Source organism: Oncorhynchus mykiss, chromosome 10, assembly GCF_013265735.2.
Source record: "Oncorhynchus mykiss isolate Arlee chromosome 10, USDA_OmykA_1.1, whole genome shotgun sequence".
Lineage (NCBI taxonomy): Eukaryota > Metazoa > Chordata > Actinopteri > Salmoniformes > Salmonidae > Oncorhynchus > Oncorhynchus mykiss.
In genome coordinates, this window is record NC_048574.1 from 58,517,787 (window position 1) to 58,532,995 (window position 15,209).

The following is a 15,209-nucleotide window of genomic DNA, read 5'->3' on the forward strand; positions in this document are numbered from 1 at the left end:
CCCAATCTCTACTATCTCATCTCCGGGTCCTCCTCCCTCTTGCCCTCCCCCTCGTTCTGCGCTCCTTGGGGGCGGCTCCGTCGGGGTGCAGGGCCTTCAGGGTCTTGGAGGCGGCGAGCGTCCAGTGCTCCAGCTCGTTGAAGATGCGGTAGATCCAGAGCTTTAGCGCAAACGGGCTGCCGTTCACCGGACCATCTATCTACTCACGAGAGGGGGTGTAGAAGAAGAGAAAGGGAGGGGGAGAGAGAGAGGGTCAGGGAGGGACAGTCAGAGACAGAGAGTGAGAGCAGACAGAGTGAGGGAGAGGAAGAGAGAGAGAGCGAGGGATAGAGTGAGATGTGTTAGGACAGTGTTTCCCAATCTGTTCCCCGGAGATCCAGAGGGTTGTATATTTTTGTTCTAGCACACCCGGTTCGACTGGTGGACTAATCAATACCTGGTCAAACCCGGGGCGTGCCTCAGGAATAGATTAGGAAACACTGTACTAGAACATACGGCGGTGTATGAAATTATTGACACCCTTAATAAAGATGAGAGAACATGACTGTATAAAATAAATTATTAAAATACTGAGCTATATTGTATCTTTAAAAAAAATGGGAAAATAGATTATTTATAATAATACATTTGCTCAGAGACAGATTTTGTTTATCAAGTAATATTTATTTTCAAAAAGGTAGGAGTTAAAATGATTGACACCTCTGTTCTCATTACCTCACCTTGTGACCATAACAGCACTGAAACTTCTTCTAAAATGTTTTATGAGTTGGAAAAAACATAGGGATCATAGACCATTCCTCATTGACATTCTTCGTCTGCACTTATAAACTGCCCTCTTCTATTCAAACCACAGGTTTTCAATGATATAGCAAGATGGCGCCGACAGACATGGCAGCTCTGCTTCTTGCTCCAAAACAACTTTGTAATATATATATTTTTTTACATTACATTATTAGCCCAGAATGCTTTTTGTGTTATTACATACAGCCAGAAATAACTTTTGGATATCAGAGCGGCGGTAACTCACCAGCACTACGACCAGGAATACAACTTTCCCGAATTGGATCCTTTGTTCGTACCCCCCAGGGCAATTGAACTTATCCCAGAGGCTGCTCCAAGACGCCGCCGGCGGAGAAGAGGTATTTGGAGTGGACTTCTAGAACCGACTCAGGAGGCGTGCACACCATCCACCGCTTGTGAGTATATTACTTGCTAATGTTCAGTCTCTGGACAATAAAGTAGACAAGCTCAGGGCGAGGATCTCCTTCCAGAGAGACATCAGGAACTGTAACATGCTCTGTTTTACGGTATCATGGCTCTCTCGGGATATACTGTCTCCGTCCATACAGCCAGCTGGGTTCTCAGTACATTGCACAGACAGGAATAAAGAACTCTCTGGGAAGAAGAAGGGTGGTGGTGTATGTTTCATGATTAACTTCTCACGTGTGAATGTGATAACATTCAGAAACTCAAGTCCTTTTGTTCACCCGACCTAGAATACCTCACAATCAAATGCCGACTGTAAACCTCCCATGAGAATTCTCTTTGGTTATAGTCACAGACGTGTATATTCCCCCTCAAGCCGATACCCCAATGGCCCTCAAGGAACTACACTGGACTTTATTCAAACTGGAAACCACATATCCTGAGGCCCCATTTCTAGTACTTGGGGATTTTAACAAATCAAATTTGAGGAAAACACCACCAAAGTTCTATCAACACATTGACAGTAGTACTCACTCTGGTAAAACAAATGTTAATCCCCCTTTCGGAATGCCTACAAGGCCCTCCCCCGCACTCCCTTCGGCAAATCAGATCACAACTCCATTTTGCTCCTCCATTCCTATAGGCAGAAACTCAAACAGGAAGTACTTCAAGATTGTTTTGATCACGCGGACTGGAATATGTTCAGGGTAGCCTCTGAGAATAACATTGACATATAGATGGACGCGGTGACTGAGTTCATCAGGAAGTGTATAGGGGATATTGTTCCCACTGTGACTATTAAAACCTACCCAAACCAGAAACCGTGGAAAAATGGCAGCATTTGGACAAAACTGAAAGCTCGAACCACCGCATTTAAGCATGGCAAGGTGACTGGGAATATGGTTGAATACAAACAGTGTAGTTATTCCCTTCGTAAGGCAGTCAAACAGTAGAGAGACAAAGTGAGAGACAAAGTGGAGTTGCAATTCAACTTCTCAGACATGAGACATATGTGGCAGGGTCTACAGACAATCACGGATTACATAGGGAAAATCAGCACGTCACGGACACCAAATGTCTTGCTCCCGGACAAGCTAAACACCTTCGCCCGCTTTGAGAATAGTGTCACCAACACAGCCCGCTCCCAAGGACTGTGGGTTCTCATTATCCATGGCCAACAAGAGTAAGACATTTAAGTGTGTTAACTCTCGCAAGGCTGCTGGCCCAGACAGCATCACTAGCTGCATCCTCAGAGCATGCACAGACCAGCTGGCTGGAGTGTTTACAGACATATTCAATCTCTCCCTATCCCAGTCTGATGTCCCCACTTGCTTCAAGATGTCCACTATTGGTCCTCTACCCAAGAAAGCAAAGGTAACTGAACTAAATTACTATCACCCCGTAGCACTCACTTCTATCCTCATGAAGTGCTTTGAGAGGCTAGTGATCATATCACCTCTACCTTACCTGACACCCTAGGCCCACTTCAATTTGCTTATCGCCCCAATAGATCTACAGACGTTGCAATTGCCATCACACTGCCCTATTCCATCTGGAAAAGAGGAATACTTACGTAAGAATTCTGTTCATTGACTATAGCTCAGCCATCAAAACAATAGTACCCTCCAAGCTCATCATTAAGCTAAGTGCTTGGGTCTGAACCCTGCCCTGAACAACTGGGTATGGACTTCCTGACTGGCCGCCCCCAGATGGTGAAGGTAGGAAACAACACCTCCACTTCGCTGATCCTCAACACTGGGGCCCCACAAGGGTGCATGCTCAGCCCCCTCCTGTACACCCTGTTCATCCATGACTGCATGACCACCCAAGCCTCCAACTCAATCATTAGGTTTTCAGTAAACACAACAGCATTAGGCCTGATTACCAACAATGACGTGAGAGCCGACAGGGAGGAGGTGAGGGCCCTGGTGGAGCGGTGCCAGGAAAACAACCTCTCCCTCAACGTCAACAAAATGAAGGAGCTAATCATGGACTTGGAAACAGCAGAGGGTGCACGCCCCTATCCACATCGACGGGGCCGCAGTGGAGAAGGTGGAAAGCTTCAAGTTCCTCGGCGTACACATCACTGACAATCTGAAATGGTCCAGTGTGGTGAAGAAGGCGCCACCACCTGGTACGGCAACTGCACCGCCCGCAACCACAGGGCTCTCCAGAGGGTGGTGCAGTCTTCCCAACGCATCACCGGTGGCATACTGCCTGCCCTCCAGGACACCTACAGCACCCGATGTCACAGAAAGGCCAAAACAATCATCAAGAACATCAACCACCTGAGCCACAGCCTGTTCACACCGCTATCATCCAGACGTTCAAGTCAGTACAGGTGCATCAAAGCTGGGACAGAGAGACTGAAAAAAACAGCTTCTATCTCAAGGCCATCAAACTGTTAAATAGCCATCACTAGCCAGCTACCACCCGGTTACTCAACCCTGCACCTTAGAAGCTAAGGTCCGGAGACTGAGCTGGCCATTAGAATAATGTTGATTTTATGGCCAATTTAACAATTTATTTGTGGTTTTTGATGTGCACTTGGGGTTATTTTCTTGCTGGAAGATCCACTTGCGGCAAAGTTTCAGCCTCCTGGCAGAGGGAACCAAGTTTTTGGCTAAAATGCCTTGGTACTGGGTAAAGATCATGATGCCGTTGACCTTAACAAGGATCCCAGGACCAGTGGAAGCAAAATAGCCTCAGAACATCTAAGATACACAACCATATTTTACAGTAGGTATGGGATTATTTTCTGCTCATGCATTCTCATTTCGATGCCAACCCCATCACTGGTGTGCGTGGCCAAAGAGCTCTTCAAATGTCCAACAAATTGCCACTTGGATTAGAGCGCAGGTGCTTTGCTCAGATTACATGAGAATTACAGTGCCTTGCGAAAGTATTCAGCCCCCTTGAACTTTGCGACCTTTTGCCACATTTCAGGCTTCAAACATAAAGATATAAAACTGTATTTTTTTGTGAAGAATCAACAACAAGTGGGACACAATCATGAAGTGGAACGACATTTATTGGATATTTCAAACTTTTTTAACAAATCAAAAACTGAAAAATTGAGCGTGCAAAATTATTCAGCCCCCTTAAGTTAATACTTTGTAGCGCCACCTTTTGCTGCGATTACAGCTGTAAGTCGCTTGGGGTATGTCTCCATCAGTTTTGCACATCGAGAGACTGACATTTTTTCCCATTCCTCCTTGCAAAACAGCTCGAGCTCAGTGAGGTTGGATGGAGAGCATTTGTGAACAGCAGTTTTCAGTTCTTTCCACAGATTCTCGATTGGATTCAGGTCTGGACTTTGACTTGGCCATTCTAACACCTGGATATGTTTATTTTTGAACCATTCCATTGTAGATTTTGCTTTATGTTTTGGATCATTGTCTTGTTGGAAGACAAATCTTCGTCCCAGTCTCAGGTCTTTTGCAGACTCCATCAGGTTTTCTTCCAGAATGGTCCTGTATTTGGCTCCATCCATCTTCCCATCAATTTTAACCATCTTCCCTGTCCCTGCTGAAGAAAAGCAGGCCCAAACCATGATGCTGCCACCACCATGTTTGACAGTGGGGATGGTGTGTTCAGCTCTGCGCTTTTAACGGACCTCTGAGACTATCACAGTGCAGGTGCATTTATACGGAGACTTGATTACACAAAGGTGGATTGTATTTATCATCATTAGTCATTTAGGTCAACATTGGATCATTCAGAGATCCTCACTTGAACTTCTGGAGAGAGTTTGCTGCACTGAAAGTAAAGGGGCTGAATAATTTTGCACGCCCAATTTTTCAGTTTTTGATTTGTTAAAAAAGTTTGAAATATCCAATAAATGTCGTTCCACTTCATGATTGTGTCCCACTTGTTGTTGATTCTTCACAAAAAAAATACAGTTTTATATCTTTATGTTTGAAGCCCGAAATGTGGCAAAAGGTCGCAAAGTTCAAGGGGGCCGAATACTTTCGCAAGGCATTATAGGTCTTTGGCCACGCACACCAGTGCTGCAAGTAGATTTTCCAGGAAGACAATAACCCCAAGCACACATCAAAATCACATTGACTCGGTACCGGTACTCCCTCTATATAGCCTCGTTATTGTTATTTTATTGTTACTCTTTTTTTATTTCTTTTTTTTAAATTTAGTAAATCATTTCTTAACTCTTATTTTTCTTGAAACTGCATCATTGGGCTTGTAAGTAAGCATTTTACGGTAAGGTCTACCTACTCCTGTTGTATTCGGCATATGTGGCAAATAAAATGTGATTTGAATTGAAAATCCACAAGGAATTGGTTAATTAGCCATAAAATCCACATTTTGCAATGGCCATCTCAGTCTCAGGATTTGAAACCCATTGAAAACCTGTGGTGAAGATTTGTGGTTTGAATTGAATGGGTCAATCCGTAAGAGCACACAAAGGAAAAAGATCTGGAAGGATTCTGTATGGAGGTATGGTCTAAGATCCCTCCCAATGTGTTCTCCAGCTCATACTCTTTTTAAAAAAATGTTTGAAAAAGGTTAAGTGGTGTTATCGTCATAAGGTGAGGTATTGAAAGGTATTGAAAAAGGGGTGTAAATAATTTTGACCCCTTTTTGAGAGAATTTTTAAAAACTTGTTAAACAAAATGTATTTTTCTAAGCAATTGTATTAGTATAAAATAATATAATTTCCCAATTTTGTGGAGCATACAATATAGCTCAGTGTTCGAATTACTTATTTTATACAGCCATTATTGCTCATCTTTATTAAGGGTGTCAATCATTTCGGACCCCACTGCATTTATACAGTACATGTAAACAACTGATTTGTCCTAACCGTATATAAATAATGAATAACAATCTATGATTAATAAACTATGTAATATAATCGGTTTGTTTATACTAGAAAGGACAGTCCTTACATAAACAGTTTTATAAGCTTATCACAAAAGCCTAATTTCTTCCTCTCCTCCTTGAACTCATCACTGATCTGAAATATTAGGGATATCTGAAAGCAAAATGTTTCCACCAGTCTTATCTGTCGTCTATACGTGGCCCTGGTTTAACACTAAAAAGGGAAATTAATATTGCCGCTACCTCGCTCTCCAACCAAGGTACATGAATTGAGGAAGTGAAGAGGAAATTCAGCAACTCTTGGAAGAGTGTCAGTTGATAAAATGCCTTGTTATTGTTAAAACCAACATGTTTTGTCCCATAGCCTTCATCAGGGTTTACACTACATTATGTTCACCACACCAGCTATGTCAGATCAAGGATGACTTCCAAGTAGGATTTTACAGTTATTTTACAAGTATTGAAATGAGGCCTGCTGGGTCTACTGAGGGTTTCCAGTAGGTACTGTATATTAACCATTAGTGGGGCAAATTCAAAACTGACCCCAGATCAGTGTCTAGGGGCAACTTTACCATACACCGGTAATTCTGTACCTCAGTATTGTTCGGATCAGGAGTGAAGGCTGCAGTTCCAGCTCCGTCCGCCAGGAGGAGCCGTGTGCTCTCTAGCAGGTGCCCCAGCCGGTCCCTCACGGTTTTCTTCTGGCTCTCGTATTCGGTCCTGTTCCTGTCGTTTCCCACCCCCTCTTCCCGGCCAATGGCATGCTCCAGGAGGTTCCGGCACTGTTGCAGGGCGGAGTAGAGGCGCCACAACATGTCATTCGGCGAGAGCTGGGAGGAAAGTGGTGGCACGGTCACCAGGCGCTCCCCGCCGCTGGTGAGTTCCTCGGCGAACGTCTCCTTTTTTCTCTGAAGTGGGGAGTGAGGAGGAGTGTGGAGGTGGAGAGGAAGAAGAGGACGATAGGAGTGTAAAGAAAAAACACATTAGCAGCGTTTAAAAGTACGTTTCCATGACAGCCACCATGGACACCACGTTTAACTGCTCCGGAGGCTGAGGTTGTCAGAATATGGACACCGTAGTAAATGGAAGCTGTGGCCATGAGAAATGTATATATGCATAAGTCACTCATTCCGAGTTAGCATTTAAACCAAACTGCTTGTGCAATGGTCGACGAAGTACAGAAGAGCTGACCTAAAGGACTGTGGCAGTAAAGAGCCTGTTTGCGCATTTTCCAATGGTAATCTAGCAATTTTCCCTGATGAGCAACAACTGGCAAATGTTTGAACCCTATTGTGGTTTGGATAACATCCGCCCTGGCCCCATTGGAACAGAGGTTAGTGGTTCAACTGGATAGCTGGTTCAACTACCAGAACCAACATTCCCCAACTTCACTCCAGGGGGACTTACAGGCAGGATGTGTGACATCATAGGTGTCGAGTGTGTGTGTGTGTGTGTGTGTGTGTGTGTGTGTGTGTGTGTGTGTGTGTGTGAGAGAGAGAGAGCGAGAGAGAGAGAGTGGGGTTGGAAGTTATTATATTATATTGCATCTAGATCAGAGTATAGTGAGAGAGCTGTGACTCCATTGAGTACCTGGCCCCCGGTCACGACATTATACCAAGGTGCTAACATTCTGACCACCGTGAAAATGATTCTGTGCCTGTGCGTTAGAATGATTACCGTGTAACATTGATCAGGCAGCTCTGCTTATGCAAGAACAATGGTCAAGTAAATGTAAATGTGTATATAGGTTTGTAATAGGCAGCTAGAGAGGAAGCAGTGGAGTGAGCTATGAACTTTGAGGGATAGGCCTATATTGTATAGGCCTGTCTAGAGGGAGAGGCAAAGGTACAGCAAACCAGAGACAGCAAGCTCTTCACTGTCATGATCTATTACAATACATTATTACGAGTAATGACTGTGTGGTGATCGATAAGTTGAAAATCATTAGTATATTTGTGGGTTGTATCGTGAATAAATGCACATAAACTGCAAATGTATACAGTGGGGCAAACAAGTATTTAGTCAGCCACCAATTGTGCAAGTTATCCCACTTAAAAAGATGAGAGAGGCCTGTAATTTATCATAGGTACACTTCAACTATGCCAGACAAAATGAGAAGAAAAAAATCCAGAAATTCACATTGTAGGACTTTTTATGAATTGATTTGCAAATTATGGTGGAAAATAGGTATTTGGTCAATAACAAAAGTTTATCTCAATACTTTGTTATATACCCTTTGTTGGCAATGACCGAGGTCAAACGTTTTCTGTAAGTCTTCACAAGGTTTTCACACACTGTTGCTGGTATTTTGGCCCATTCCTCCATGCAGATCTCCTCTAGAGCAGTGATGATTTGGGGCTGTTGCTGGGCAACACGGACTTTCAACTCCCTCCAAAGATTTTCTATGGGGTTGAGATCTGGAGACTGGCTAGGCCACTCCAGGACCTTGAAATGCTTCTTATGAAGCCACTCCTTCATTGCCCAGGCGGTGTGTTTGGGATCATTGTCATGCTGAAAGACCCAGCCACGTTTCATCTTCAATATCCTTGCTGATGGTAGGCTTTGCTACTTTGGTCCCAGCTCTCTGCAGGTCATTCAGTAGGTCCCCCCGTGTGGTTCTGGGATTTTTGCTCACCGTTCTTGTGATCATTTTGACCCCACGGTGTGAGATCTTGCGTGGAGCCCCAGATCGAGGGAGATTATCAGTGGTCTCGTATGTCTTCCATTTCCTAATAATTGCTCCCACAGTTGATTTCTTCAAACCAAGCTGCTTATCTATTGCAGATTCAGTCTTCCCAGCCTGGTGCAGGTCTGCAATTTTGTTTCTGGTGTCCTTTGACAGCTCTTTGGTCTTGGCCATAATGGAGTGTGACTGTTTGAGGTTGTGGACAGGTGTCTTTTATACTGATAACAAGTTCAAACAGGTGCCATTAATACAGGTAACGAGTGGAGGACAGAGGAGCCTCTTAAAGAAGAAGTTACAGGTCTGTGAGAGCCAGAAATCTTGCTTGTTTGTAGGTGACCAAATACTTATTTTCCACCATAATTTGCAAATAAATTCATTAAAAATCCTACAATGTGATTTTCTGGATTTTTTTTCTTCTCATTTTGTCTGTAATAGTTGAAGTGTACCTATGATGAAAATTACAGGCCTCGCTCATATTTTTAAGTGGGAGAACTTGCACAATTGGTGGCTGACTAAATACTTTTTTGCCCCACTGTATATGTTGAGTAAAATATAAAAACATTTCTATTTCTTTTTTATGTTATTTACTTTCAGTTCAGTGTTAGGGACAGAAAGAAGCCCTATGTGTGGGAGGCTAGAAGACATGTATGTGTTGTATAGTTTTGTGTTTTTTGGGATGTCACTTCTTGCACTGTGGGGAAGTAATGCATAAGGGCCAATTCCATGGTTACGTAATTACGCTTTGACTCTGATTTTTCTCTTAAAAATGTATGCCAAACCAAAGCCATTGATTTCAAAGTTGAACAAACCATTTGATTCTATGCACAAGGACTAGTTTGAACAATTTACACAGAAAAGTTCACAAAATCACATTTACTGGAAGAACTGTGCAGATGCAAAGTTTGGTAACAGAATTACAATAAAGTGTCCCTCGGATGTTTAAGCACATTATCCAAAAACTATAGTTTAATATTAAGTTGAAAATATTTCTGCAGAAATAATGGGGTGTCAGCTACGACATGACACTTTTGAGTTTGAAAAAACATATATTTTGGAACTACAGTACGTGAAATAAATTTACCTCCGGTAACAGAATTACATCATGGGTCCCTGATCTGTGGTGTTTACAGAAAGGCATAATTATGCATATGAATATCATTCCCTTCATGGTGATGTATCCTGAATAGTTACAAAGGTAGAAATATGCAATATTCTTATTTTGCATATTTGGTTATTGTTCTACACACTGGCTATTATTGTAATGAGCCCCCCACCCCCCCCAAAAAAAAAATCTGAACCAATCATAGATGTCTATGTTTCACAAATTTGAAAATCACAGTACAGCACATTAGAGTTCAGTACAGTACATATGTTCAGCACAATACTGAACATTATACTGTACTCTACTCTAGTGTACTCTACTGTACTGTGATGTCCAAACTTGTGAAACATAGACGTCTATGATTGGTTCAGATTTGGTCCAGCCATGGAAGTCCGGTGTTGGTGGGTGCTCAGTGGATGAGGATACTTGTTACTGTAAATGGAAAGAGGGTAGGGGGTAGGTGTCATGGTAGGTCTCAGGAGAGTGACATTAACTGGAGAGAGAGAGATACCACAGTGTGCCATCACAGCAGCAAGATTTGTGACCTGTTGCCACAAGAAAAGGGCAACCAGTGAAGAACAAACACCATTTTAAATACAACCCATATTCATGTTTATTTATTGTCCCTTTTGTACTTTAACCATTTGCACATCGTTGCAACACTGTATATATACATGATATGACATTTTAAATGTCTTTATTCTTTTGGAACTTCTGTGTGTGTAATGTTTACTGTTAATTTTTATTGTTTATTTCACTTTTGTTTATTATCTACTTCACTTGCTTTGGCAATGTTAACATATGTTTCCCATGCCAATAAAGCCCCTTGAATTGAATTGGATTGAGAGAGAGAGGCAGAGACAGAGAGCAGCAGAGAGGAAGCGTGAGAGGGAGGGGTTGTCCAGTCTTGCTTTGACCACCAGATGACAGAAAAGGGGGAGAAAAAAAAACAGTTATGAGCTAAACATAGCAGTATACCAGTGGAAGGGAGGACAGTAGCAGGTGACCCAACTGTGGCTTGTGACTACTCTGATATTCCATTGTCGCCATTTCAATTGCAGTAATTCCATTACTACAATTTGGTAACAGAACTATAATTTTTAATCAACTAATAATTCATGAACAAACTTGATATCAATAAGAAAACTATAATGAATTGATAGGTCTACCTTTACATGTTTCTTCTGTGAACTTTCACTATCCTCCCTCCTCATGAGGGAGAGAAATTAGAAAATATCTTCAAGATATGTGGTTTTGGTAATGGAATTACAAGGCACACGACAATGTTTCTTAAACTTACCAAAATAATTTCTCCAAAACTAAATAGAAAAGTGTTGATATTAGTTGGGAGGGGTCTTTACTTCTGCAGTGTTGTGTTTTGGTGTATCTCTATCTTTTTAAGATGCTGTCTAAGACCCCTTTTCCATCTGTTTGACCAGAAATAAAAGCCTTTGCTTATTCCTAATTTTTAGGATGGAAAATGGTTGAAAAATGTACATATGCCTTAATTTCTAACAAATATTGACTCGTAGCTTTCATTTGACACCCAATTTGACATGCTCCCATGAACTTTACATGTTGGTGTTCATGGGTCCGTTAAAATGGAAATGCCCTAAGGTGATGGGTCAGGTCATAGGTTAGGTTAGGTTTAAAGGTAGACTCAGCGAGATGACGTAGATGCACGAAGGGAACAGTAGTAGTGGGAACATTTTTGCAACAATCAGGAGCGTTGAAGCGCGAGGCTAAACTTCTCTGCTGTTTTGGTTGTAGCGCAAATATGATGTGTGACTGTGTATGAGCAAAGTCTTGCATCATGCTCATCTCAGTGGGCACGTTCGAGCTGATCATTTTTGTCAAGTTGGTGACAATCGTTGGTCACCACCTTTCAAATTGTGCTGCATTCTGGGGTTAAAAGTTGTCTGACTTGCGCCTACCTGTCGACTGCATGAACTTTACAAAAATCATGTGATCAAAGGGCATGAAGTTTTGACTGCAGTTGCTCTTCACCAACTTCATCCTGTAGTCACCTCCTGCATTGTGAAGGCTCTATTGTCAACCAATCATTAGGGTGTTCTTGTTTGACCCATGTGACCAAAAACAAGAACCAATTTGCCATGATTTCTGTGTACAGTGGATATATAAAATAAATGTGATATTTGAGGCTCTCTCACTCTCTACTTTATTGTACAATGTGTACACACACAATATTATATTATGATTTCAGTTTGTGTGATATGGGGTTTAGATACATGTTTATTTCAAAATTATAAAGAAAACATTTTATAATCAATGGCAACACTGTCATGTTGATTTGAGCCTTGCTGTTGGAAAAACACATTAATGTCCTATTTTCATTTGTCGCAGATGCACCTCCCCTGCCTTATTCCTCGACTTGCATCTACTGTCGGATGCTTTAGCCTTACAACTCAAACACGCCCAATATGGTGCTGTTTGTGGCAATGTCATCTCGCTGAGTCTACCTTTCAGTTATAAAGTCAATCTCAATGTGAACCATCAGATTCAAAAGCTTGAAACCACTGTAAAAAAAAAGATTGAAACCCCCATTTGATTTTTGCCCCCATTTTTTTATTTTTTAACTGAACATAATTCATTAAGGTTTTTATTTTAGTTAGTCTTGGTGTCAAAGATAATAATTTCAGTAAAGTTGTAGTTTTTCAAACGGGGTTGTTCAATATTTTACTTCGGTAAAAAAAAAACATATATAGTTTCACACGTCTTTTTTTTTACTATAACCTTATCACACGTTTTTTTTTTTTTTTTTTTACTATTACCTTAGTAGAGACCTTATTGCCTAATAGGCTATTGGGGTGGTGATTCAAAAGCATTGTCTTATAGTTAGTTGGGTGATAGATAACGGTTACATTCGTAACCTCTTCCCTTCCTCCCAGCAAAGAGCCCGAGTCCGCAGGTTGAGGTGTGTGCGCATTGGAGGTGGATTTATCTGGCTATTTGGCGGGAAATGAAGAATACTGTGATCATTTGCACCCCATCATTCACATAGTGTCATTCATTGAGTGAAAAAGCGATGCACATGGAAAAACGTGCATGTCCGGACATCGACCCGTGCGCCAGAAAATCGCCTACCTCTGTCATTGTTTTTATATGGGGCGTGCATGACTATTCACATATTCACTCCCCCTCCCTATCTAGCTACACTCCTGGACCACCAGTCCTGGATCGGATGCCACACACACACACACACACACACACAACCAATCAATACATGTCCATGCATCAACACATTTCCATATCCCAGTCTTCCATATCCCTTGCATAGGCTTGAATACTGGCCAAATTACATGTTTTGTCAAGTAACCAGTAGGCCTAATAACAGGTTAATAATTGCAAAGCAAAATGCATTAGCCTGTCCAGACTTCACCCACTCTAGGCTGCACTCGAATACATACTTACATACAGTTCCAATAAGAGGGTGCATTCATGGTGCAACTGCTCAGCAACAGCAGCTGCCCTCGCAGTTCGAGACTGTTCCGAAAGAGTCCCTCTTCTTGTCCGTGTCCCTGACATATTCAGTAAAGAAGCAACAGACAGGCACCGGATAGCGTTAAGTTTTTTTTTTGTTTTTTTTTACCTTCTCTTATGTCTACTAGTTTTCCTGTTTCATATTCCTTAAAGATAGACAGCCAACAGGAAGCGCGTCTCGGCCTTTCCTCACGCTGTAACCAAGCCACTTAATTAATGACCTTTCTGAAAACTAATTCCTTCCCTAACTTCCACAACTTTACCCCCTTGTGTTACTATGTTACAGTATTAATGTCCTTGTCTAGTGCCACTCCTCCCCTTCCCTTGGGTGGTTTATGTCAGGCAGGCATGTGGAATTTAACGGGAGAACTAAAGCGGAGGCGTGTGAATGGGAGGAGTCGCACGTTGGTGAACTATTATTTATACATGAAGAGTTTAAACGAATTAGCTTGACAGAATTACGAATCCATTCACCAGGACTAGTGATGTGTTGATTTTCTAGTCGTTACTAGGAAAGTCGGAAATGTCAGACTTGCTAATTGCGTTCTACCAGGTAGCAAGTATGACATTTCCGATTTTCCTAGTTCCTACTAGCACATCATTGTGGTATAGGCTATATCAGGGGAAGGTCCTCAAAGCAGCAGTTTACTGCATAAAAAAAATAATAAATCAGCTGATTTGATGATCAAGTATAGTTTTATTATTAGGTTATTGTGTGGCTCTATAGTTATTGCTTGTCAATAACCGGAAAATGGGGTTATAACCAAATCATAGGCTAATATGCATATGCCTAGAAAATAGCAACATTTCTAAACAGTTGAGTGCATGTTTTTTTTTACATTTCCATAAATTTTCTATACTGTTGCACTTTCGGGATTAGTAACATTGTTGTAGATCGCGGGGGATAGAGGGAGCCTGTTGTATATACTAAATTATTAGAGAAATTACGAGGGCTAAAAAGGGTTGGTGTGGTATGTCTGTAAACATCTAAAATGCGTTGGCATTAATAGCCTACAGCCAGAAACAAACAAATAACTTTTAAATGAAAGACGATAAATAGTTTAGAATAATGTAACAGTTGATTATGTCATTTTGTTAGGACCAGTGTGAAATCAACATTATATTATATTGAAGCCTTGGGCGTGAAATATAACACCTTGAGCTATATATGAGGTGTACTATTTCTGTGTAATTCAAAAGCTAAAATCACGCTAAACCAGTTCAATTGGAATTTTAGAGGATTAAATGTATTAACAAAAATGTCAGACGTTTTTCTTCCAAAATGTCAATATATATTTTTGGTCTAGATTGGCAACATTCAGGTATGTTCCAAAGTGAAATACCACTCCGATACTCAGGGTGGCATAGTGTCCACTTCAAACAGTGAAGCCATTTTGACTCATACATGCGCTTTCCTTATTAGCGTCACGGCAGCAACTTTAGCGTACCAACAACAACATTGACTTCCGGTGTTTCGATTTTACCTTCAAAATCAAAGTCTGCAGTAAAACGCTATGTGTATGAGACAAAATCAATCCGTTAATAACATTACGTTTCTTATGTATAACTACATCAGAGAAAAATCTAAACTTGTGACTATTTACCCATGCAACAGAACATAGCAATTCACTATATATGGGAATACATATTGGACTGTAGAGGAAAACGTTTACTTCCAGTCTAGTTTACGTTTACTTCCAAAAAGCTAAATCATAAAAAGTGTTGCTGGACTTTTACTGTGATCAAACAGCTTAAAATGGGGTGCCTGGACACTATACAGTTCAAATATAACACTATGACATAGGACGCATACAGTAAACTGTCATACCTTATAATGTAAAAGACACATATCTTAATCTTCCTTCTGGGGTTACA

General features: G+C 41.4%; 1 protein-coding gene across 1 annotated transcript in view; it reads right to left on the minus strand.

Moving 5' to 3' along the window:
• LOC110534374 overlaps nt 1–13,713 on the minus strand; it is a 16,475-nt gene extending 2,762 nt beyond the window's left edge. Inside the window, exons 1-3 of the mRNA XM_021619211.2 lie at nt 13,266–13,713; nt 6,639–6,953; nt 1–199 (exon numbers count right to left, since the gene is read on the minus strand). The exon at nt 1–199 is cut by the window's left edge and continues 2,762 nt beyond it. Coding sequence (XP_021474886.1) covers nt 17–199; nt 6,639–6,953; nt 13,266–13,379 — 612 coding nt within the window. The 5' untranslated portion in view covers nt 13,380–13,713 and the 3' untranslated portion in view covers nt 1–16. The remainder of the gene's footprint in view (nt 200–6,638; nt 6,954–13,265) is intronic.
• Nucleotides 13,714–15,209: the final 1,496 nt, after the last annotated feature.